Here is a 25,453-nt window from a genome sequence, read left to right as displayed (position 1 = left end):
GGTCAGTGGTCTTTCTTGAAAACATGTGGAATCTGAAGATTCCCCTCTAAACCCTATGCCAAGCTCCTCTACTTTTCACCAGACACCATAGCTTCTCCCAGAAGGCAGCATAGACTTGGGGCTAGGGTCCTGGTTATCAAATCAGAGAGTCCTGGATTCAAATCCTGTCTCAGCCGTTGAGGTCTACTTACTCTACCCTTTGACCCTTGGGCTCTTCTCTATAATACCTACCTCCCAGGCTTACAGTTCTATTTCATATAACCTACCTCACGGGGTTATGTCAGGTTTCATGGAGCCAAGTACATGGTCTGGCACACAGCAAGGACTCAATACACTGTGCCTGCCATGTTTTTCCCTCCAGTTCTCCCCTTCTTGTGTGAATCAGCTGGGTTGGGGTTGGGCGGGTGGGAACACGGTAAAGATTAATTTATCACAGGCAGGACACTCCTGGTTCAGACTCCATGCAGTGGGCTGGGTCACATGTCCCCTGCACACTGTTGTTTCACGTAGCTTGGCTTGAGCTGTCACCTCCTGAGTCACGGCTTTAATAAACTGCTGTTCACAGCAGAGGGACTATCCACATCCTCATTGATCGTCATTGTGGAAGTCTGAAGGAGCAGAGAACAAGAGTTCCTTTGAGCACAGGGGTTCTTTCAATCCAGGCTGTCATGAGAATCTCTTGGGAGAACATTTCGAAAACCCCAAGGACTGGACGCCATCCGCTCCCTTATCCTGATCACACTGGTTGGGATGGGGTCCAGGCCACTTCAAACTGCCCAGGTGATTCTAATCAAAGTAGGACACAAGATCCTCTGGTTTATGGGAGTGGTCTTCAAACTACACCGTGCCTCCAAATCAATCCCCTGGAGGGCTGAGTGCTGTGTGTCCTGTAGGTCTGGGGTGGGGCCTGTGAATCTGCACCTCTAACGGGTTTTCGTGTGATGTCCACACTGCCGATTTTGGGGGGAGGGGCACCACTTTGATAACTGCTGATCTAGATGAACTTGAGTGGACCTCTGGAGGTCCTTTCCTTGACAGCATTCTTTCCCCCTCTAGCAACAGCCCTGACTTGTGCTTAGTGAATTACCCTACCCCTCTTCACCTCTCAGACCATAGGTGGGGGTGGTGTTCACCTGGCCTCTCAACATTAGGAGCAGGGACATGGCCAGATCTGGCAAATCAGCAGAATCTATACCCCGGCTCCAGTGAGTGGGTGGTTCAGTGATGGGCATGTCATTTAACAGAGTCCAGGGACAGTCAGCCCTGTGACTTTTGCTCGAAGGCTTGGGAAGAGGCATTAAGTGGGCATTTGCAAGCCTGGGGTTGCTGTAGCTCGCATTTGCAGGGTAACAGTCTGTCTGACTGTGAAGCAACCAACGGAGAACAGAAAATACCAATAGAGGGGCGCCTGTGTGGCTCAGTCGGTTGAGTGTCTGCCTTTGGCTCAATTCATGACCTCAGGGTCATGGGATGAGCCCCATGATTGGCTCCATGCTCAGCAGGGGTCTGCTTCAGATGGTCTCTCCCTCGCCCTCTCTTTCTGCCCCCCTCTCTGCTCCCACATGAGTCTTTCTCTCTCTCAAATAAATAAATAAAATTTTTTTAAAAAAGAAGAGACCAACAGAGACCAGGTACTGTGACATCCTCTTCCCCCTGGATCTAGCCAAACCCAACTCTAGACCTAAGTGTTTTCAGCTACAGGAGGCAATTTTTCACTTAAGCTAATTGGAAGTGTGTGTTTGCCACATGCAGTTCAAGAGTACCCAAACATGGGACATCTACAGTGCCTTCTTGCCCAGAATGGGATTCCAGCATCTTTCCTGGGTGCTGCTTCCATCAGGCAATGACCTTCAAAAACACCCCAGAGCTGAACAGCAGAGCTCACCATTTAGTCCCATCCTCTCCTTGTTGATGTGGGGTGACCTGGGGGCCAAGACGGGCATGAGTCATGTGTACAACAAAGCCAACAGGATATCAGCCCTGGGCTCTGTCAATAAATCCACCCATACCAGTGGGGTGATAAAAGCTGACCGTGCCAGGACACTGACCAAGTCCCCCGCTCAAGGACACCAGTGCTGGGACAGGGCTCACTCCTTCAGCACAAGAAAGGGCTTCCTTGCCCTTTGTTCCATGTCTCGGTTTCTCTGATTGCAATCGAACAAACACACATGAGTGTTGTTGTCATGATAAAACCATAAATGGAGCGTAGGGACATAGGAAATGATTTTTCAGTAGAAAAAGATGAGCGGAAAGGGGGAAATGAAGCCCTCTAGTAACCAGTGCCCCACACCACTGGTGACAACATTCGGGGAGCATATCCTTTTGTATTTGCTTGCTTTTTCTATGAGGATTTACATGAGGCAAGATGGGGGCCTGCCCTGGGGGACCCAAACTATCCTTTGAGGAAGGACTTGGGGTGAGTCTTGGAAGCAAGAAAGGGGAAGAGATAGCTCCTCCTTGGGGGTTGTGTCACACAGGGTTTGTTGGTTTAGAGAACAGGGGCTTTGGGGAAAGGCCAGTGGAAGCTTACTCAATTGATGAAAGACCTGAAGGTAGGTTTGTGTTAGTGGGAATGAAGGGAACTCCGCGGGCCAAGAAGCAGGAAGTAGAAAAAACAGCCATTGCCTTTCATTGGGACAGGGGTGTGGATGCTTTGGTGACCCCAGCACTGCCACTGCCCTTGTCAGAGCCTAAGTCAAGAGAAAGAAGGCATCTTTCCCACTGATTCACCCAGCTGAGTGAACCCCTTGGTTGAACTGGAGAAGGCCAATGGTAGGAAGGCCAATGGTAGGAAGATGGAGCCGGGAATCATGGCTGCCCAAGAGAGCCAGTGAGAGCAACTTCCCTTAAGACAGCTAAGGAGGGAAAGGGTTTTCTAGTTTCCAGGCTCAGCTGCAAACCAAGAGCTACCCTCTAGCGAGCCCAGAGAAGGCAAGAGCCTAGGGCTGCTACTTCTAGGGACAGTTTGTAGCTGAGTTCCAAATGGAAACTGGTTCCAACCCAGCTACCCTAGAGCACTGCTGGTGTACCTAGGGAAAGAGATCAGTTGCGTTTGAGTATCTATGTATAAATCAACAGCCACAGCACTGGATGTCCAGGCCTTTGTGTCACGGAGCGGCCATAGGCACGTGGGAGATGTCTTTTCCCTTCCCGGGTTCCCCTGAGAAACACCTGCAGGACCAGCCAAATGGAATGCACCTTGATCAAGAAACTGGTCTTGTTAGGGAGTAGGGACTGCTTCTGGGGATGGGCCTGTAATATTGCTGACTGTGTTTCCAGGCTCCTGCTGGTGGTAGTAGAGCACTGACATCCCACCTCACCGGCAGGGCAAGATTTCTGATTCATGGGGTCTTGAAAAGGAGTTGAGGGTAGAGGAGTTCTCCCCAGGTAGGAGATGGTTTGGAGGACTTGAGGAGACTGGGGCCGTGTGGGGAGGGAATATAATATACCAACAGTATATGCTCTCCATTTAAATGGAAAACATAATGGGCTGTCACCAAAGTGAGTACAATCCCAGGTTGCATTAATAGAAGTAGGTCTTGTAGAAAGGAGGAGGAGATGTCTCTCCCTCTCCTCTGGCCAGGCCATGTCCTATTCCAGGCAATTTAACAGGGATGTGGACGCCATTGGTGGCATCCCCAGACCATCTCATCAGTTGTACTGGGTTTCTCTTCACCCTCATCACACCTGGCTCCCAGGAGCCACTGATGATCTTCAAACAGTTCCTTTCCTCCAAGCATTTTCAATTATGCAGAACTCTCCCAATTGTCCCCTGCTAAAAGTGTGCCTGGAGGATGAGTCCTGCGCAGGTCAAGAATCCTACTTTATCAGCAGCTGCAAAAACATTACTCTGATCCCGAGGGCAAAGCTTAGCCTGTTTGGCAACTCCTGGGATCACCCGGCCTCCTGGATCAGGAGTTCCTGCATTCCCCAGTGGTCACAGAGACTGGGTGGCCATTCCCAACATCTTCCAGGCCCCACGCCATGGTGTCTCTGACCACATTTCTCAACTTCATCTCCCATACTCCCCTTTACACACTTATGACTCAGCCAAAGGCAAGCACAGTTCAGCTTTTCAAAAACACATGCTATATTAGCTGTTTTTTGATTACAAGGGGGCAGAATGCCCGCTGAGACCAGGTTGACCAAGAAAGGAGATGTACAGGGTTGTCTGGCATCAGGCCCAGGTAGATCCCGCAGCTGAGGGTCTCTCGTCTCCATCTCTTGGCCTGATGTTAGCTAGCTTCATTCTCAGGCCAGCTTTTCCCCAGGAAGTTGCAAAATGGTTGCTGAAAGCTTGCAGCCCAGCAACGCTGGTAGAAATAAAACTTCTATCACCTCAAGAGTTGGAGCCTAAGGCCCAGGAATGGAGTCTCCCTGAGCAGACTGGGGTTATTATCCCGCCTAAAGCAAGTCCTGTGGCAAGGGGCATTGAATACAGTGGTTGCACAGGCTTGAGTCTCCTGCCCCAGGATGCAGGGGAAGAGACTCCTAAGAGCTGGGTTAGCTTGAGGATCAGCGGGGCTTACACCACGTGGCTTGGGAGTGGTAGAGGGCGGGTCCCTTAGGAACAATGTGCATTCTCTAATTAGAATTAGGGGAAACGGGGGATGGGCAGGAAATAGCACTTGCCTACCAGTACACATGCCCCATCCGTCCTCCCAGCAACCCAGCCACCTGGTATCAGTCCAGCAGAAACAGAGGGAAGTAAAGCCAGGCAGAGCAGCTCTGGATGTGGGAAGGAAAGTCCTGTGTTTCCTCAGAACGTCTTACTGGCTGTGTGAGAGGTCTGGAAGAATGGACGCAGAAGCCATGTGGAGGATTCTGAACTTTGAAAACGGACATTCCTGCAAGGATCATGCCTAATGAAAAGACAGATGGTTCTGGAGAGTTCTGGAGCTTTCTGGGCTTAGAATCAAGGAGAGAGACCCAGGGAGCAGGAGAGGAGTAATGTGGCAGACACTGTTCAACCTTCTTTGTCCCCTTCTTCCTTCTGGAAGAGTCCTGTGTTGTTCCGGTATCTACTCAGCCTAGCTTGAGGGTGAATCATGATTGGTCCATGCCCATGGAGATGCCCCCACCCCTCTTGCCAGCCACTGGACTAGGTATAAACAGGTGATGCAACTCTGACCAATGATAGGAGGGGTCTTTGGGGAGCCATTTTTTTCCCCCCCACAGATGAAAGGACCCTCAAAAGAAGAGACAGACCGTCCACCTGTGCTGGTCATTATTATGTTTTTGATTTTTGTTTTTTCTTTTTTGAACATTTTATTTATTTATTTGAGAGAGAGAGAGAGAAAGAGCATAAGGGGGGGAGGGGCAGAAGAACAAGCAGACCCCTGATGAACAGGGAGCCCAGCCTAAAGCTGGATCCCAGGACCTTGTCAACGTGACCTGAGCCAAAGGCAGACACTTAACCGCCTGAGCCACCCAGGCACCCCTGGCATTGCCATGTCTTGAAGTGTAGTGGCTATCTTGTAACCAAGAAAAAAGCTAGCCTGAAGGGCAGTTGACACCAGAAGAGAACACAGCAGAAAAATGCGAAGAATCTGAATTCTTGATTATGACACTGAGTCACTGAGTTAAACAATCCTGGATCCATCCTACTTTGGGACATGGTAGAAGGTAGTATAACGTGCCTGGGTGGCTCAGTCAGTTAAGCTTCTGCCTTTGGCCCACGTCATGATCCCAGGGTCCTGGGATTGATTCCCGCATCAGGCTCCCTGCTCAACAAGGAGTCTGCTTCTTCCTCTCCCTTTTCCCTTCTTCCCAGCTCATACTCTCTCTCATGTTCGCTCTCTCCAGTAAATCATTAAAATCTTAAAAAAGAGAATGCAGTGTAATATATTACCCTTAATGTTTAGGTCAGTCACATTGGAATCGTCTCCTGTTATAGCCACAGCACACTAAGTGACTCTGATAGGTTTTGGTTATTGAGGGAGTTTCTGGAGAGAAAGGACGTTTTCAACACCAGCTGTTGAGGCTCTAGGCAAGCTGAAAAACTATTCTGGGAAATATGGAATCCTGGAGAGAAGATGAGCTTCGGAAGCTCATGCTCCCAGAGCCATTACTTACTAGCTGTGTGTCCTTGAACACTTTCACCTCTCTTGGCCTCAGTGTTTTGATCTGTAAAATGGGAAGAATGACACATTCATTCGTCACTGAGGTGTGGTGAGGATTGAGACCACATACACCATTCTCACATACAAATCAATGGCTACTTATGGCAGGATCACTTTTATCTGAGCACCACTAGACCAGGATCTCAGTGATGTCCAAACAAGGACTTACAAAGTGGTGACATTTTATCAGAATTCCTTTAGAAGCTTTTTGAAAAATCTGGATTTCTGGAATCCATCCAGGCAACTCAAGATTCAGTTGATCTGAGACAGAGGTCTAGGTCTATGTAGTAGGCTGAACTCTCTGCTGCAAGGAGCAGAAACCCCAACTCAAACTGGCTAAAGCAAAATAAATAAATAAATAGGTAATTTATTGGCTTATGTATATGAATAGCCCAGAGGGATAAACTTCAGACATGGCTGCATCCAGGTGCGCATAACATGTCCCTAGGAATGTTTGTCTCTCTCTGATGGCTTGTCGTCAGGATCTGCTTCTGTGTTGCCTTTATTCTCAGCTAGCAACTCCAAGCTGACAGCTACAGACTAGCGCCTCCGAGGAAAGAGAACATGTCTTCCCTTCAGCTCTGCCCAAATCCTGGGGCTGCCAGAGCGGTCACACTCTGACCCTGGGTTGACCACCGTCTGTGACTGGCCAGGGAACATGCTCCCCCACCGGAGATCCAGGGGGCAGTCTCCACCCGAACCACACAAGGTTGGTTGCATGTGGGGCAGGGAGAGCTCTCTAAGACGACACAGGGGCTCTTCTTGGGGGAAGAGAGAATGGGTGCTGAGTGGGCCCACATGGGACAAGGCTCAGAATCCACATTTCTGATCAAGTCACCCACTTGATTTGGATTCACGGGCAAGTTTGCGAAGACTGCTGGATAAATTGCTGGTTTTAGGACTTATTAAAGTCACGGAATCCCTTTCTGCCTAGGAACTCTTGAACAGTAGCCAATAAACAAGGTTGACCCAAAAACGGCTGTCTTAGTGGAAGGAGGGGTTCAATAGCCTCTAGTTATTCCCCAAGCAGTCCCTAAGGCACCCAGCAGCTCCCCTGAGCTCCCCAATTTCTTCGCTCTCTGAGGTCCCTTTGGCTCTGACTCTCCAGCCTCAAATCTGATGCAATGGAGGGAGGGGAGGCTGGGGGAAGTCTCAAAGAGCTCGCTTAATGCACTGTCCCCCTCAGCCCCTGCTCCTGCGATAGAAGCCAGTGTGCCAGAGGAGAAAATCAGGACAGGAGAGGCCAGGGGCTGGCTTAGGAGGTGCGTCAGACGTCAGACATGCCACATCGGATGCTTCTGGCTTTGAAAGCTTCTCCTGGCTGGAGGCCAAACAGCCTCTCGGGCTCTGCAGAGCACGGGGCCGTGGGGCTGCGTGGGCGTGATGACCGCCTGCCTGCCAGGGACAGAGGGGCTGGAGACGGGGGTGCAGCCGTCGCAGCAGAGGGAGATGCCACGGGGACACATTGGCTGGGGAGACATGGTGGAGGATAAAGCCAATTTCACACTTTATTAGGCAGTTCGGGGCCAATTAAGGCCACCTGGAAACGAGGCCGAGGCCCCTTCTTTCCCTCCTCCCTTCACCAAGAAGAAAGGCCTGGATGGCCTGGAACTCCTCTTGTGGAAGGAGCACTATTTATTTTTTCCTACTCAAAACCCCATAGTATTCAAACCAGGAGTCAAGATCCCTTTTATTCCGCCTGAGACTGCAAAGCAGAGAGGTGTACTGAATCCAGTGTGCCCTGGGAATGGGGGCGTGGGGGGGGGAGCAGAGAGGAGAAGAGTCCTGTTGTTGATTACTTCATTGGTTCATCCAGAAATCATTCAACAGACACGTACTGGAGCCTACTGTGCGCCAGCAAACTCAGCTTGGAGCTTAGTGCAATCAACTGTAACTCAGGGAAGCCTTGTTCATTACCCAGCTCCTCACGGAGGTTCCAGGGTTGCAGTGCCAAGAGGCAGACGCAGCCTCTGCCCTCGTGGAGCTAACTCAGTGGGGGAGACCCTCAAGTAAAGAGGCAATTTCAAGAGAGAGGGGGAAGGACCCCAGTTAGAGCTACACATGGGAGAAGCCTCTGAAACAAGCAAGGAAGCCTTCATGGAGGAAGTGACGTGTCACTGAGGCTTGAAGAATGATTTAGCATGGTGAAGGGTCGTGGGGAAGGGTGCACCACCCAGATGAAAGAGCGAGGTTTTGCAAAGGAGGCCAGAGAGGGCAACGTATCCAGTTCAGCAAGACTGCAGAGGTCAAGGAGGGGAAGGAAGAAACTGGGGCCATACCATGAAGGCACCGTTGGTTAGAAACCTACCAGGGAAGGACCTCCCGAAGGATCTGGATTCAGATCCGTGTTTCTGAAGGCTGGCCCCCTGCAGTGGCCTTGTGAGGGAGAGAAGGAAGGCAGGAGGACCTGGTGGCAGGAGGCCCCGTCAGGGGCCAGTGCAAGATGGCGGGTGAGCACCACAGAGCCCCAAGGGGCAGGGTTTGATGGCCGTGGGGATAGTGGAAAGTGGGTGACTCTGCGAGATCTGTGCTTGATAGGGATTCTTGGTAGGTCAGAGGGTGAGTACAGGGGACAGAGACTGGACTGGGGAGTCAGATGTATAGAGGTATAGAACCTGCTCTGATCTTAACCTCTGTGGCCCTCGGCAAATCCCTGTACATTTTCTCTCTTCCGTTCACATGTCAGCTTCATTCTCATGGGACCAGGATGTGGGCCCACAAGCCTTAAGTAGGGTTCCAGCTAAAACACAGGCCATCCAGTTAAATCTAATCTGTATATAAACAGAAATAACTTTTTAGTACAAGCATATCCTATTTGGGACACTCTGACACATATTTTAATTTAGGATCAAATAAGAGGGATAAAATCCCTACCTTGGAGGAAATTACTTTTTTAAAGATTGTTTTTATTTTTATTTTTAAGTAATCTCTGCACCCAGTCTCTACATGGGGCTCGAACTTACAACCCTGAGATCAAGAGCCAGGTGTTCTACAGATCGAGCCAGCCAGGTTCCCCAAGGAACTTACTTTCTGACAGGCGAATCAGACAACCAAACAAATCAAGACAAACAAATCAAGAAAATAAGGGAGTGGTAGAGTCGGTGATGATGGTAAGAGGGGTGATGCAGGAGTGAGTGACGGGCTCAGGCTGGGGAGGGTTGGAGGCCACCCAGATGGAGTGTGGGCGGCAAAGGCATCGCTGAGGAGCTGCCCTTCCTGGCAAGAAGCTAGGCCGTGGGCAGATCTGGGGGAAGAGGGGCCAGAGAAGGGAAGGGCCAGTGCAGAGGCCCTGAGTCAGGAGCGAGCTTAGAATAATTGAGGAATAGAAAGAGGGAAGGCGAGTGTGGCCTTGTACAGTAAGTGAAGGGGAGGGAGATCAATGAGGCGCTGGGAAGCAGACAGGGGCCCATCACACCCAGCCTTGTATGTCAGAGTAAGGAGTTGGGACTTTGTTCCATTTTAAGCAGGGGAATATGCCATTCTCTCATTTTCTTTTTTGAAGAATCCCACTGGTCGCTCTGTGGAGAGTGGACTGAGGGCAAAGGACAAGGGTGGGAACGGAGTGGCCACTAGGAGGCTCCTGCAAGGGTCTGGAGGCTGCTGTGTCACCTGGAGTGTGGTAGGGACTGGAAGAGTAGAGACAGCAGGAGGGCTGACTGGCCTCTCGAGACGGGTGGACCCCAGGTGGAACAAGAGGGGCTGAGAGGAAGAGGGGAAGCAGAGGGAACACCAGGGGTTGGGCATGAACAACCCAATGGACGGTGGTGCTGTTTACAGAGAGAAGGCTGTGGGTTTTGGAGTGGTGGCTGCAGGTTAGGTATATGTTGCTTCTGTACCTCATAAGGAGGAAAAGAAGTATGATAGTCTCTGGGCAATGAAGTGATATAATTCAAACTCCATATTCAATTTTATTAAAAATAACATGGTGCCTGCATATAGTGATACATTAACAAAAAGCTCATTATCATGACAATACGACTGCAGAAAGGACATTTGCACCAAGAGTTTTTGGCTGGTGGCTGGGACTCTCCAGGTGGAGGTGGGAATGCATGACTTCCAAAGGGTGTGCCATTGCTTGGAATCTCTGTCCTGGGAGGCGGCCAGGGGTGTGGTGTAAAAGGAGAAGAAGATAGATGTTGAGATTTTTCCCAATTGTATGTTCGTGTGTTGTGTGTGTGTGTGTGTGTGTGTATCATTGTGCTTGTATTTTTATTTTATGCTTGGTGTTCTGTCCCATAGCTTCTTTTTTGGGGGGGGGAGGAGTGTGGAGGTCTGGGGGGAGGAGGTGTGGAAAAGAATTTGAGGTAAAAACATTTAGGAACTTGAAAAAAAAAAAAGTCAGGGGAAGGCACACTCGCCAATGCTGGCTGAATCAGCAAGGCTACAGCTCCCATGGCTGCTGGGAAGCTTCCCCAGAGCACGAAGTAATTCAAGATGGCTGCCTCCAATCACCACAGAGTATCTGAGGACGTGGTCCCGGTTACCTTCCCAGGGGAACAACCTTTGGCCTCTTAAGACATCCACTTGTTTTCAGTTTTGAAAGAGCTCACACAGTGAAGGGGTATTTTTCAGAGTTTGAGGTGGTGAAGGGTCAGGAACACAGACATTAGAGAAGAGGTGAAGGCACAGGGAGTGTGAGCCCAGAGCAAAGAAAACTTGGGTGCCAGGTTACTGCCTGCCAAGTTTGGAAGGGATCCCATGGCGGGGGGCTGGAATGCTCAGGGATCAATCACCCATTAAACACTCAAGACAGCACATACCTCAATGCTTCCATGCCTTTTCCCATGTCGACATCCCAACAACCGTTTGAGGTAGGACTATTTCCTTATTTGCCCACAAAGAGGGAAGTGAGGTTTTGGAGGGATGGAGTAACTTGATCGTGGAGGTCACACAGCAGCTAAGTGTCGAGCCAGGATTTGAACTCAGGCACTTTTGCAACAGGAAGCCTGGGCCCCTGATGGCCACCACCTCCTTTTCCTCAGTCCAGACCACTGTGCTTGCTAGATCCAATTCTGCCTTCAGAGAGGGGGGTTCCAAGCAGCTCTAGGCCAGACCCCAGGGCTCAGCATCCAGTCCTGGGTGCTGCAAGCTTCTGACCTTGAGCCCAGCTCTTAGACCTGTCTCCTGCCAGGATCTCTGTATCTGTATCGGGCCTGACCCCCGAGTCCCCATGGCCTGGGACTTGAACCTCAACCCAAAGCCTGCACCCCTACTGCCCCTGTCTCTGACCTGATCTTGATCTCTTTCCTGCCAGGACGCTTAGGAGATCGCTGTCCTCAAGTGCCCTATGGAGGCTGGGAGCACCTGCGGCCCTCCCCTCCATCCCCTGGGAGTATGCCCCCACCAACCTCACAACTTCTTCAGCTGACTTAACCCTCTTCCTTGCCCTGGCAGCTGGATCTGTGCTCCCAGCCTGGCTCTGTCCCAGGGGAGCAGCTCGGGGCTCAATGCTAACTAGGACACCAGCGTGTCTCGTGAAATGCCTCCAGAATGAGTTCTTCTGTGCTGGCTGCTGGTGAGATTTGTTTGTGTTTGTGTGTTTGTATGTTTTTAGCATGCAACGTGTGAGACCTTGCTATGTGCCAGGCACAGAATTAATCGTGTACAATGGACTCCCTTGTAGAGCCCTCAAGCAGCCATGTGAGTCGTGGATAGAGGCTGCTGGGATTCTCTTCAGGCCCTGGTCTTTCCCCAGGTCAGAGGCTCTGCTGAGACACCTGAAGCCCTGGGACCCCAGAATCAAGATAAGCAGCCTCTTCCCCGATCACGGGCCGCACCTGCACTTCCTTCCTCCCTGACTTGGGGCTCACTGCCCCTCCTGTGGCAGGGCAGGACTCCAGGCACCATGGCTGGAGGGAGGGGACCCTCTCCCTGGCTTTGCTCTCATGCAGCTAGCTGCCTTTGGGTCTCTGTCTACTTCGGGCCCTGCAGGAACAGTCCCAGCTGGCTAGGACTAGGGGCAGCCCAGCAGACCCTCACCAACGCTGACCCTGCTGCCTCAGTCACTCGGCTGCTGGCTGCTGGAGGGCAGTCCCAAGGACTCCAGTTCCAAGGGCTGGACAGCCCCCCAAGGCCTGGCGATGGTCCCCCTCCTCCCTGAGGGGCAGGGGCAGCTGGGAGCCCCATATTTCCACTGCCCAGTGCCTAGCTACTGAGCAACATATCTGTCACTAGCTGGTCAGGGAGTGGATTTTGAATCGAAAAATTTAATATAGGGAGGAGGCTACACCAGTGCCCGAAGACCCAAGAAATAGCCCAGGCAGGAGAGACGCTGGGGAGAGGCCGTGTTTCGAGTGTGCGGGATCGGGAGCTACCTGACAGGAAGTGGCAGCATAGCCAGGCCTGTCCAGGGAGTCAGGGGATCATGAGGGTGGGGCCATCGGTGGGAGTTGGGACCACAGAGGCAGCCACAAGGAGAGAGGCTGCCTGAAGCGGAGAAATACCTTGGGCTCTCCCCTCCCATCTCCCACCAGGACACCAGAGGACGGGGCCTTGGGAAATGTTCTCCCCACAGGACAGAGCAGGGCGGGGCGGGGGATACCTATGAGGGCAGGCAAGTGCATATCCAACCTCTGGAGACGGGAGCTGCCCAGAAGGGACGGCCGCAACCCGCACGCCTGCTCTGACCTAACCCTCCCGGGGCCTGGGGGTGTCCCAAACCTGTGGCCGCTGTATAGAGCTCTCTTTCCACTCAGATCCGAGGATGCCCAGACCCCTGAGGACCGGCAGATGGGCCCAAGATGGGGAACCCAGAACCCCCTGGAGAGGTGCTGGAAAGCCGGGGACTGCCTAGGGCATCCGTAGTAACTGAATAGCAGCAGCCAGGGCTCCTGAGCCCAGCATTAAGTTCAAGCTTAATGAACTTAATTAAGGGGGGGCAGATCTTTGTTCCCTAGTCTGCTTCTGGAGCCTCCGGCAAGCTTTGTCCCTGAGCTGCGGGTCCCCTGGCAACACCCTGAGAAAGTGCTCCTGGGTGCAGACGACCCTGAGCCCAGGACCAGAGTCACTGCTCTGGCAGTAGCAAGGGGCCTGGTTATGGCCTGAGTGACCGTCTAACCTGTTCGGGTGCAGCAGACAGCAGAGAGCCCTGTTGTTGGAAAGGTGGGAGAATCCGGGCCACCCGTGCCGGTGAGCATCGCCCTGGATGGGAAGGCTGTACACCTGGCCCAGGCTGGCAGCACCACGGATGGCGGAGCACGGGCAGTTCCAGAATGCCTCTGGGGTGTGACAGCAGCTTCGGAGGGAAGGGCTGTGCCCAACCGCAGCCAGGCCCTCGGGAGCCAGGGCCGGGGTCTTCCCCTCCGGAGGGGAGTAGGAGGCATTGTCACCTCCCACATACAAGGAGAAAGGCCCTATGAAACTTCCTCTAGATGTCACGCCATCTCTGCTACGGTCCCCATAAGAATGATAACTGTGTTTACTGAGATCTAGTGTGCCTGGTGCTGGGGTAAGTGATTTTCTATCAGTATCTCATTTATCCTTAAAAGCACTCTGTGGGATAGGTACCATGGAGATTCTCATGGGTGGGTCAGAAAATATGGCCCACAGTCCAATAAAAGTTTGAAGACAGCCATGGTAACATTAGCATAAAAGGAAGCAGCACTCCCAGAGACCCAAGGAAGGGGGATTCGTGTCTGAGTAAAGTGGAGAAACATGAAGGCATTTCACAGGAAATAGAAAGATATGAAATGAATTCTTCAGAGGAGATTCTCCACCCACAACAGGCCACCCACACTCAGACATAAGATATAAAGAGGAAGCCTGTTGTGGCCCACACAATCCCCACGTAGATTGCACATCAAAAAATAAAAACAGGGGCACGTGGGTGGCTCAGTCGATTGAATGCCCACATTGGGCTCCCTACTCAGTAGGGAGTCTGCTTCTCCCTCTCCCTGTGCCCCTCCCCTCTCAAGTAAGTAAATATAAACTTTTTAAAAAAGATTTATTTATTTGACAGACAGAAATCACAAGTAGGCAGGAAGGCAGGCAGAGAGAGGGGGCAAGGCAGGCTCCAACGAAGCAGAGAGCCCAATGCGGGGCTTGATCCCAGGACCCTGGGATCATGACCCGAGCTGAAGGCAGGGGCTTTAACCCACTGAGCCACTCAGGCACCTCAAGTAAATACAATCTTATAAACATAAATAAAAACAGACAAAACCCTGGTTGCTGGCTTCTCTTGAAAAATCAGAATGTCTGGGCACCTGGGTGACTCAGTTGGTTAGGCGACTGCCTTCAGCTCAGGTCATGATCCTGAGTCCCACATTGGGGCTCCCTGCTCAGCAGGGAGTCTGCTTCTCCCTCTGGCCTTCCCTCTCATGCTCTCTCTCTCTCTCTCTCATTAAAAAAAAAAACAAAAAAACAAAAAATCAGAATGTTTGGCACCACTGAGCCCTCATTCTGATGGGGAATGTTGATTAGAGCCGGGAAGCTGCTAGCTGCTTTGGACTGTGGGTGAGGGCTCTGGTCCATCGCAGTCCCCGCCACTCCCTAACGTCTTTCACCTGGTCCTTCAGCTCAACTGCGCCCCCTGCCCCGCCCCACCGGCATTTCAGGCGGCCCCTCAGCAGACTGGTAGAGCCCTGCTGCCACCTGGTGGCCACAGCCCACACTTTCCATCATGGCCGAGCAGTGAGGTTCCTGAGGCGTTATCCATGACCCGTTCCCTCGTTCCCTCGGACTGTTCCACTTAATCTTCTCACCCCCGCCCCGTGAGAGTGGGAATCGCACCCATCTTACAGATGAGAAAACAGGAAAGGTAAATATGGAAATTACCGCTAAGAAAACAGATGAGCAAGGTTAAGTGGCTCAGGCTAGTTGAACTGAGCCTGAATTGATGGATGAATGGATGGTTCAGCTAGCTGTTCTTCCTGATATTGCCGGAAGTGGAATCCTGTTCTTTCCATAACCCCAGCCCAGGATACTTTAGGCTCTGTCCTCCGCAATAGGCCCCATGATGACTTCCACGCTGGACGCTAGGTCCCGGTGAGAGAGCCTGTGCCTCCTTAGGATAAGCCAGGATGCTACAATGAGTACTTTAAAAGGACAGGGCAGGCTGGGGACCCTCATCCCACTTATTCACATGCAGAAGCCGTAAGTGCACTGTTACTTGTCTATGGTCAAGCAGGCCTTGAACTCAGGATTTCTAAGGCCAAGAGTGGGGCAATTTTCCACACCACCATGCTGCTTCCCTAGGCCGAGAAGGCCTTTCTCTTTTGCTTTCCCCAATCCCACTTATCCCAAAAGGCCTGGCACCTGCCCTGCCTCCTCCAGGAAGCCTTCCTGATCACTTCAGCCCCCAAAACTCCCTCTCACTTATATGAGCACCTATAAGCCTGGTCCATAGTCCCCTTCTGGGGTTGACAGCATGCTGCCCTGTGGTAGCAAGTAATTGCCTGATGCCTGTATGTCCTGTCTCTCCAGCCGGCGGGAGATTGCTGGGAGGCAGGGCTTCCTGTTCCCTCTGGGATGTTTATGGAAGCAATGTGCGTTGACAATTTATTCCTTGAGCCATATGACAGGACCCTGGGGAAATTCCAGAATGAACTGGACCTTGCATCCTAAAATGCGACCCTGGGCATGTCACTTCTCTACATCAATCCTTTCAGTGGCTTTCTGCCGGTCTCAGAACACAACTCAGCTCCTTCCCATGTGGACATCTCAAAGCCATCTCTCCCTGCACCTAGTACTTCCCCACATACCCTGCGTTCTAGCCCTACAGCATTTTGGTTCCCTGATGAAACATGATTATGCCTACCTCTGGGCCTTTGCATGTGCCCTCTGTCCCACCTTCACCCAACCCAAGTTACCTTTTAAGCCTCAGCTTGGATGTTACTTCTTTAAGGAAGCCTTCCTTAGTGGCCCAGTGTTGGTTAGGGACACTGACCCCTCCACTGGGCTCCAGTGGCACCTGTTACTGCCCTGCGCAGACACTTACACTGCATGTAATGGACCACTGACTTGTCTGTCTCCCTCCCCAGATAGTGGGCTTTGGGAGGATAGGGCCCCCATCTGACTTCTCACTGTATCCCAGTAGCCAAGGCCAACTCCTAGAGGCACTAGAGATGTGTGGTAGACCCTTATCAAATGAACGCATGAGGGGCACTTGGGATCAGTCAGTTAAGTGTCTGCCTTTGACTCGGGTCATGATCTCCAGGTCCTGGGATTGAGGCCCAGGTTGTGCTCCCTGCCTCGTGGGGAGCCTGCTGCTCCCTCTGCCTCTCCTAGCCACTCTTCCACTTCTGTGTGTGCACGTGTGCTCTCAAGTAAATAAAATCTCTAAAAAAAAAAAATAGGAAAATAAACACATGAACGAACGAGGTCCTGTTTTTATGAACACCTATCCCATTGGGGCATCTGACTCTCCAATGATTAGAGTCCCGCAAACTCCAGAGACGTTTTCCTCTTTGAAGTCCTTTATTCTCAACAGTTCCCATCACTACTTCACCAAGCTAGAGCTCCCCGCAGTGAGCGGGACTCCAATCATCTTTCCTCCATATTGTAACCTTGCCCTCACGTTCAGACCTGGGTTTGGGCAGAAAAGGTTAAAGAGGTCGCACTCTGCGGCAGGGAGCAAGGGCCGCCCTCGGCATCAGCCTCGTCTGGTTTCCGGGAAGATACCCTGGCAAGTTCAGGGAGAGGCAGCCCCACAGGGCGATATGTAGGGCGGAGGACGCAGCGCAGGGTTCCAGGATTCCAGGGGGCAGGGGCAAGGCACATTACACAGAGGTCTCTGCAGAAAATCCAGGCCATTCTCTGCCTCTTAACATGCATTTTCTCAGTTGTCACTGACTCTGGATCTCCGTCCCTAGTCTACAAGAAACCACAACCTGTGTGCCCCTGAAGACATTTTCTTTCTCCCCTCACGCGATAGATGTGGTTCCACACGTATTCCATGTATTCCAGGTTTCTGCCTTCTGCCTTCAAGAACATCCAGTTTTGTTCAGGTCCCTCTTAATGGCACTTAATAAATATACATTCTGGGACCTGACAGAACAGGCTGTCCTCTTTCAAAAACATCTCTAAAGCTGCCTGTTCAAAACATCTGAGCAAGGACAGAACTCAGAGGGGGCACATCCCAGCTTACAGCTGGCGGCCGCTTCAGACCGCAGACCCGTCTCGTCCACTACTGCGTGTCTCGGGCCGAAGTCCCCAGTCCCGGGGACACACCGGAAGCACCTGGGGAGCTTTCTGAGTTCCTGAGGGCCTGGCCCCAGCCTAGACCAACTCCATTACAATCTCTGCGGGCGGGGTGGTGGTGGTGGGGATCCTGGCATTAGTCACCAGCCCCGCAGCAAGCAGCCAGGTTGAGAAGCCTGAGCTGGGGTTCTAGCCCACAGGAGAGTCTCAGTAAGCACTGAGGGACCCACACGTGGACTTCCTGTCTTGTAAATGCTCCCCTATGTCTTCTACTTGTATTAGAAATCTTAGTGGGAAAGAGAAAGGAAAATGAGTCAAGAGCATCTTACAGAGTGAATCTGGTGCCAGCACGGGGTCAGTGGGGACTGAGTTTCTCTTGCACAATCCATCTTCCCACTTTCCTGAACTGAGGAGTGAGGTGCAGATCTCACGCGGGCATGTATATATTTCTTAAAAGCCCTCCCAAAGCCAGAGCTAACTGCTTTAGGCGCTACAGTGACAATACCATGGAGAGGTTCTTAGAGGTAAGTCTAAGCTAACACTGGATTTTCCCCCAGCCTCTAGATTGGGTCAGCCCCCAAATGTATAATATGTATTACAGTTCAGGCCAGACCCCCTTTCCCCTCTTCCGTGAATCCCGAGATGTATCTTAGCCAAAGTGACAACCCAGAGAGGGTAATTCAATGGTGGCTGCTCCCAGAATGGCCCCAGTGGGTTGGTTTGCCTTGAACAGGTACTGTTTTTCCCATTTCCAGGTCCTAGAAAGGGATGGCGATGGGTCTGACCTCACCAAGTTCAAGAGACTGGCTACCTAGAAAGTAGTGTGGAGAGGGGCCCTGAGGTAGCTCCTGGGCTGAGGGGAGAGGGCCCCATGCTGAGTCCCAGTGTCTGCCACGGCTGGGCAGGGCCAGCAGAGGCTCGAACTCTGCAGCTGGGCCTGAGGGTGCTGGGGCCATCCTGAGACCATTGCTGGTCTGAGACTATTTCATGCTACCATGAAAATTGACATTTTTATCACACTTAACAATTTACAAGGTGCTTCCCATCCTTAGCCTCAGGCCATTCTCGCCACAACCCTGTGAGTTAGATCTCTGTGGATGAGAAAACTGAGGTTGTGTCCTATGTCTAAGGCCCTTCCGCCAACTGACACCCACATGCACCTGCTACCTCCAGGCCCTGAAACCAGCGGGTGCTCCCCCGGCTCCCGACTTCCAGAAACAGGAAAGCAAGCCATCACCCAAGCTCCCCCACCCACCAGGCTTTCCATCACCTGCTGCACAGAGTTGCCTAAGCAATTTGCATGCCCTTTGTTCCCTAGTGCAGAGAACACAAGCCCAACAGCTACACAGCCTCATGTGCCCGCATCCTCCCTCACTCCTTACCCTCAAAATCTCCAGTTCCCAGGAACAGCCTCTGAATTTGCCTAAACACGTTCCAGAACGGTGACCCAGCCACACCCGCTCTGAGGCTCCACCAAGGAGAACCTTTCCACTGCCCTCACAAGCCCTTGCTCCTCAGCTAGAGAGGGCTGGAAGGGAGGTTCACCGCCCAAGACAACTCAGCTGCCAGCATTTGTTGGCTGCGGTGTCTCCTGATGCAACATGCAGGGAATGAACTGTCAGGCCAGACAGCTCTGGACCTCTCCAGCGCCCTACAACCCCACGCACACAGGTAACATTCACCTGCGTGACCCACTCGGTGGGCATGGCTGGATAGGAGCACAGGTAAGACAGGCCATAAATGACAGCAAGTCCTCATCAACTTGACCTGCCATCCAGGCTGTTGTGACTTCAGACGGAAACCCCGTTTTCTGCAGACCAGATGAGTGCCTCTGGCTGGAGCCCTTCCTGCTCACCCATGCCAGGCATGCCTGCAAGGCCCACCCACCTCTACTGGCAGCCCTTCACCCCACCTAGGCCTGATCTCCCCTCTCACCCCCGCCTTCTCTTGGATTCCTTCCTCCCTTGGCAGCATAGGCACCACAGCAGGCACCCTAGGAGGGCAGACTCCAGCCCCACGGAGCTGGGCTTGGGGCTCTGGCCAGGAAGCTGGAAGGCACATATCCCTTCTGCTCGTTCACTTCCACGAGGCTCCATTCCGGGTTCCCCTTCTTGTCCTGGGCCTCTAGGACAGTCACCAGCTGGCCCGCCTGCAGACTCACTTCATGGCTGCTTCTGGCCACAAAGGGGTACACCGCCACCGCCTGAAACACATGGGGAGTGACACACAAACAGTGTGGCGTGGGGACAGACACACCCAACCCAGAGATGCCATTCTCGTCTTGCTCCCTCCCACCCGACCCAGTGCCCACGGGGCAGTCACCATGTCCCAAGGACATCCTCTCTGCTTCCACCAGCAATACCCACTGTGTGCCAAGCTCTGTTCCAGCATGTTCCCTGGGCTTGACTCTCACAGTTCTATAATTCTATCTGCTCCATTTTTCAGATAAGGAAATGGAGACTCAGGGAAGTCAAAGAGCTCATTCAAAATCACATAGCAACGACGCCAGGCCTGTCAGTATGGGTGCCCTCGGTCCACTGCTGTCACCCCACTGAGCAGAGCACGTGGCAGCCTCTCCCCCAAAACCCTTCCCAGATCTGAGGGTGTCACCTACCCAGGCCCGCTTCCCAACTTGGGAGTAGAGACGGGGAATCAGGGGACTCGGTTAATTTTTAAGGAAAGGCATTGAACTGGGGAGGGGGGGGCCTGGAAGGGCCTGGCCTCACTTTCATCATCTGCGAAATGGAAGTAATAGCATCTCCCACTCCAGGTAATTGTGGGAGTTCAATGAATGATGTGCATCTGTGCCCAGTACACGCTCAGGGCTCAGTACATGTGGGGTACTCTGACTCTGTTTACCATTCCTGCTGTTACTGTGGCCAACCCTCCGGAACAGTCAGAAGCGGGGGAGGACGGGGACCATTCCACAAGTGTGGACCCATGAACAGAGGAAGTGGCTGATGTGTCTGGGAAGATGGACAGCTGGGCTCACCCAGACCTAGAAATGCTGCCCACTCTGGGTGGAGCTGAGGCCCAGCCAGGCCCTCTGGGGAGCTCCTTGTGGGTTCTTGGCTGATGGGTGGGAATGCCCAGCAGGAGTCATTGGCCCTCGGAGCCTTACTGGGGATAAGCCCCACGCTGCATGCCTCACATCATACAGGCTTCTCCACTGCCCCCCAGTAGCCCGCCTGAGGCTCCTCTCAGGCCTGAGGCCTCCCGGACTGTTCACCGCCAGTCTCTGGTTTCCTACCACTGCTCCCTGTCGCTGCTCCTGCCCTTTCTACTGCCCACCTGTCACAGATGAAGCTCTCTTCTACCGGGAAGTGCGGCTGCCGTTTACTGAAGCTCACATATGCCTGGCCTGGCCTTCCTAGCTCCTCCGGCCCTCACAGCGACCCCACAGAGCTTCTCCTCCCTCGACGACTCTGTCCCAGCAAAGCCAAACCCTTTAATTGTTTCCCATCACTTTTTTGGCTTTGAGGTAGAATTCAAATACTGTAGCAGTCATCTTTTTACAGTGTACGATTCAGTAGTTTTTAATAGGTTCAAAGGCGTGCAATCAGCGTTTCTAATTCCAGAACATTTTCATCCCCTCAAAAAGAACCCCCCATTCGAGAGAGCAGTCCCTTCCCAACTCCCCCCACCCCCTGGTCCCTGCCAACCACTGATGTACTTCCCGTCTCCAGCCATTTGCCTGGTTTCGATGTTTCATACAAAGTCATACAGCACGAGGACTGCTGCACAGAGCTGCATGTGACAGCATGTACTGGCCCTTCCTTCTTTTTCACAGCCGAATAATACTCCGTTGTGTGGCTACGCTGCATCTCACTTACCCCCACTCGTCCGCTGATGGACACTTGGCTTGTTTCTACTTCCTGGCAGTTATGACTAATGCCGCTGTGAACATGCGTCTGGGATCCCCACTGTTCTGAAGCCAGAACACCCTCGCCAAGGCCTTAAGGCTCCCCTGGCTTGGCCCTGCCGACCTCTCTAGCAGCACCGCACCCCTACCTTCTCCTCCCCGCCACGTGCCCCTCCTTTGTCCACACACAGACACGCACATGTGCACGTGTACACACACAAACATGCTGGGCCTCTGCCTTCACTATGCACACTTTCTGGGGAGCTCTTCCCATCCACATGCCGGCACACTCCCTTTATCCAGTTAATCCCTGCTCACCCTTCAAATCTGAGAAAAAGCATCATTCTTCTTAGAAAAGCCTTTCCTGCACCTCTCTCACTAGACCTAGGGCTCCAGTACTTATCACGGCTCTAACTTTACAATGATTCCCATGATTATTTTATTAATTGCTGTTTTACCCACCCCCAGGTTATAAATCTGAGGAAAGCAAGGACCAAGATTTACTTTTGCTCATGATTACATCTCTCATCTAGTACAATGCCTGGCAAACAGTGAATGAATGAATGAATGAATGAATTCTACTCATCCCCTTGATAGGGAGCCAGGGGTTGTTTATGGGGCAGGGATGAAATCCTCCTTTTTCCAGGTCCAGTCCTGACCAGGACACCAGTGTGGTCACAGACCAAGGCCCTGGCCTCAAGGGACGGTAGCCTCTTCCAACAGGAGGAAGATCAAAGCCCCACTCCAGGTGGCTATGGGAGGGCAAACCCCACCCCTCTCCCAGACTCACCTGGGTCACCGTTGGGAGAGAGGGGACAGGGGCTGGGATGGGCTCTGGTGCCAGGTGATGGGAGTCCTGGTGAGGCCCCTCCTGCCCTTTGATTTCTTCCTGACCGGAGATGACATGGTACAGCTCCAGTTTCCCAGCTGGTGCATACCCTCGATGTCCTACAGGACACGCACAATGTTATCTGGCTGCAAACCGCCCTTCCCATCCCTTTTAGTGGTAGAGGAAGTCAGCACCATTCGTGGATGTGAATGCCTCCAGCACAACTTCCCAACATGAAAGAGGACCTGAAAAGGTCATCTAGGAACCTCACAAACCCACCCCAAACCCACACTCACACTCACTGTTTCCAGCTTCTACTTGCACATCCCCAGTGACAGGGAGCTCATTCCCTACCAAGGCAACCCACTCTGCTTTGAACAGGGGTAAGACGTTCTCCCTCGGGCTGGTATGAATACTGCTTTCCTGGCACTGGTCCCCTTCCCCTCAAGCGGAGACCTAGAGTGGGGCTGCTTCCTCACTCAGCACAGCCTTTTGCAGAAGGCAGAAACTGCCTTTCTCTTCGCTGAGTGCCCCCAGTCCCCGCTCCAGTGCTGTTCTGCTCCCTATCACCGTGCCCGGCGAGCACCGCCTGAGAGCTTGCTGGGCAGCGGGACTGGCATTTGACTGTCCAGTCTTCATGCCAAGCCTCCAGGTCAGTACTGTTGTCTTCATCTGATGGCTGGCCCAGCGGAGCTCAGAGAGGCTCCGCTAACTTCTCTGAGATCACGCAGTTAGTCAAGTGGCTGACTTGGGATCCAAACTCAGTCCCCTTGACCCTAGTGGCCAGCTTGAATCCAATTCAGCTGTTTGTCAACTTGAGTCATGAGACTGCCCTTTCACAGTTTCTGCTGGATTTGTACCATTTTCTTAAATTTTTTTTTAAAGAAGGCTCAGTGCCCAGTGTGAAGCCTAACATGGGCTTGGACTCACGACCCTGAGATCAAAACCTGAGCTGAGATCAAGAGTCACACACTTAATTTTTTGATAAACTCACTTTTTAAAACTTAGACTTGTTCTACCAATAATATGAATAAAATTACGGGTTTATGAACTGGCTATCGTTTTTCTCATACGCAGAAAAATATTTCAGTGACAATTACGATACACTGCCTGAAGGGGAAAACCTGTCTGTGGATCCCTTCCCAGTGAGCCTGTGTGACCCTCATCATGTGGGTCACAGGCCCCTTTCTGGAAGACACTGCTGGGCCATCTCCTCTTGGTTTCAAGGTGCCACTTGCCTCCTGCCCAGTTACACTGGGGCACCCAGACCTGAGCAGCACATCCAAGGCTGGGACCAGTGCATGGGGCACAGGCAGGACCACACGTCTCTCGTTCTAGATGCCAGACGTCCTCCCTGTAGCTGGGATCCAAGCATGCCTTCTCTGCGTGTCTATGTCTTTGAGGGAGATGCTGGAGCTCTCTCTGCACATCTCTGTCTACCCCAAAAGTCTGTGAGGTCCGCAAGGCACATAACAGGTGCCTGATAACAGATGTAGCAACGCAGACTCACTTCCTCTCTGTGGCATGGCACGGGCCATGCTGAGCTGGCGGAGCCCCAAGCCCTGAGTTTTCACCTGGGTCAATTCCCATCGCAAATCTGCATAGCCAGCCAGACCCCTGCCCACAGCCAGATCTCCCCACTGGTTCCTGTTGGGGAGCTTCCCAGAGGGAGGGGAAGAGCCCCCGAAGCCTCACATACCCCCGGTGTCCACCAGCCAGCGGCTGCTGTTGCCTTTGGTGTCCTTGTTTTGAAGGAGAGCCACAACCTGGCCCCGCAGCAGCGTCAGGTCCATAGTCCCAGCCCCGCTGACGTTGCTTGTCACCTGGTACAGCTTTTCTGGGCCGTACCTGCTCAGGAGAGCCTGCACCTGGCGTTCAGCCCCTGGAAGGAGTGGCTGGGGGTGGGGGAGGGACAAAGAGAGACACAGGTGTCTCAGTCGGTGTGTCAAAGCTGGCTGCCCGTGCTGACAGCCAGGAGCCCTGCGCCAATGCTTCCTCTGCTGCCAATGGGCAGTAGTCGCCTCACTGACAGATTAGAGGAAGGACACACACTCTTAGGCTCCGAAGGGATCTCAAAAAAACCCCTCAATTTACCCTCTAAAAAAAATCCCTCCTAGGTCTAAGCTTCTGGAATTTTCTAAAATTCTATTTCAGCTTCCAGAAGTTCTCAGTTACAGAACTCTAGGATGGGGCCCTAAATTCTGGCCACAGCATCAAGCTGAATAACCCCACAGGAAAAAGCCCAGCACAGGTCTTCCAGCCCGAATGAGTAAGACCGTGACCTTCACACGGGCACCAGGCCTGACTCGTGCGGCTGCTCCGACAGCCGGCACGGGGTGACGCATGCAGACCCTCCCTCACGTGTGACGGAAAGGAGTGCTATCTTCTATTCCACAAGTATTTATCAAGCACCTACTGTTTACAAGGCACAGTAAGCCTTCTGAATGGGGTAACAGAAACGCAGAAGACAGTTCTGCCCTGATGGAAACGGCCAGCTAGCCGGGAAGAATGACTCAGGGGTGCTTTCCATGCATCCAAAAATCTCCTGGCCCTGCCTTTGTTTTCTTGTTCATTTCTTCCAGCAAAAGTATCATCAGGAAAAGACTCAGGGGTGACGATCCCTTTTTTGCAAAACAAAGAAGAAACTAAAAATATTGAATATAGATTTACTACAGATTCTCTGACTATATATGTGTGTGCATATATACAGCGTTCACATTCTATGTTTTAGTTTCTGGGGGAGGAGGTGCTTGGTGTAGGGAAAGCAGACAGAAGTGCCCTTCAGGGACGTCTGGGCAGAGACTCTGCCACTTTGCCATTACCCCTACTCCAGTGGGTTCACTAGTCAGGCTCAAGAACTAGCAGAACTTGATGTTTCTAAACAGGCCCTTAGGTGGATGTGGAGACAGGGGAGCTTTTTTTCCCCAGAATGGAGGTGTTACCCTGAGTGTAAAAGCTAGCCGTGTAGAAACGTTTGCCTTCTTTCTCAAGTCCGAGAGGCCGCGGGCAGAGAAGAGCCGCATTCCCCAGAGGGACCAAGGGGACACGTGGGAGGATATCACGAGGACTGCTTCTGTCCTGGGAGACCACCTCACTTCTGTGGGTTCTGAACCCCGAGCCAAAGAAGTCAGGAATGCGTAGGAGGGGTGTGGGGCGCTGGGTGGGAACGAAGGTGGAAAAGAAGAGGCATCTCCTCTCTTCCTGCCAGTTTGCCACACACCTTGGGTTCATGATGTTTCCATTCCTTTCTCTTGTTTTTCTTTGTTTTCTCTTTTTTTCTACAATCAGCATGAAATGCTTTTACAATAAGAAAAATATTATTATCTCAAGTAGAGAGAGAGAGGAGTTTCCCAGGACTCATCTGAGTGGCTGCTCTGCTCTTTACTTTCTGTACCTGTCCTCCCCCCAACACTGTAGGGCCCACGCCACCCCAACCCCCGTGGGACCTCTGGCTGGGACAGCCTTGGTGTGTGGGGGGGAGGGGGGGCATGGCTGTGGCCTGAG

The 25,453-nt window shown here is 52.4% G+C and overlaps 1 protein-coding gene across 5 annotated transcripts in view; it reads right to left on the bottom strand.

Moving 5' to 3' along the window:
- Window positions 1–16,516: 16,516 nt before the first annotated feature.
- Window positions 16,517–25,453, bottom strand: part of ARHGEF37 (Rho guanine nucleotide exchange factor 37) — a 51,244-nt gene continuing 42,307 nt past the window's right edge. For all 5 annotated transcript variants that reach the window (XM_013051116.2, XM_013051107.2, XM_004737856.3 and 2 more), the window contains exons 11-13: window positions 23,649–23,844; window positions 21,911–22,068; window positions 16,517–19,461 (exon numbers count right to left, since the gene is read on the bottom strand). In XM_013051116.2, the coding sequence (XP_012906570.1) occupies window positions 19,252–19,461; window positions 21,911–22,068; window positions 23,649–23,844 (564 nt within the window). In that variant the 3' untranslated portion in view covers window positions 16,517–19,251. The remainder of the gene's footprint in view (window positions 19,462–21,910; window positions 22,069–23,648; window positions 23,845–25,453) is intronic.

This window comes from Mustela putorius, unplaced genomic scaffold (genome assembly GCF_011764305.1).
Source record: "Mustela putorius furo isolate JIRA1106 unplaced genomic scaffold, ASM1176430v1.1 tig00000407_pilon_pilon_pilon, whole genome shotgun sequence".
NCBI lineage: Eukaryota > Metazoa > Chordata > Mammalia > Carnivora > Mustelidae > Mustela > Mustela putorius.
Note: the sequence above shows the minus strand (reverse complement) of the source record. Positions and strands in the feature narration are given on the sequence as shown.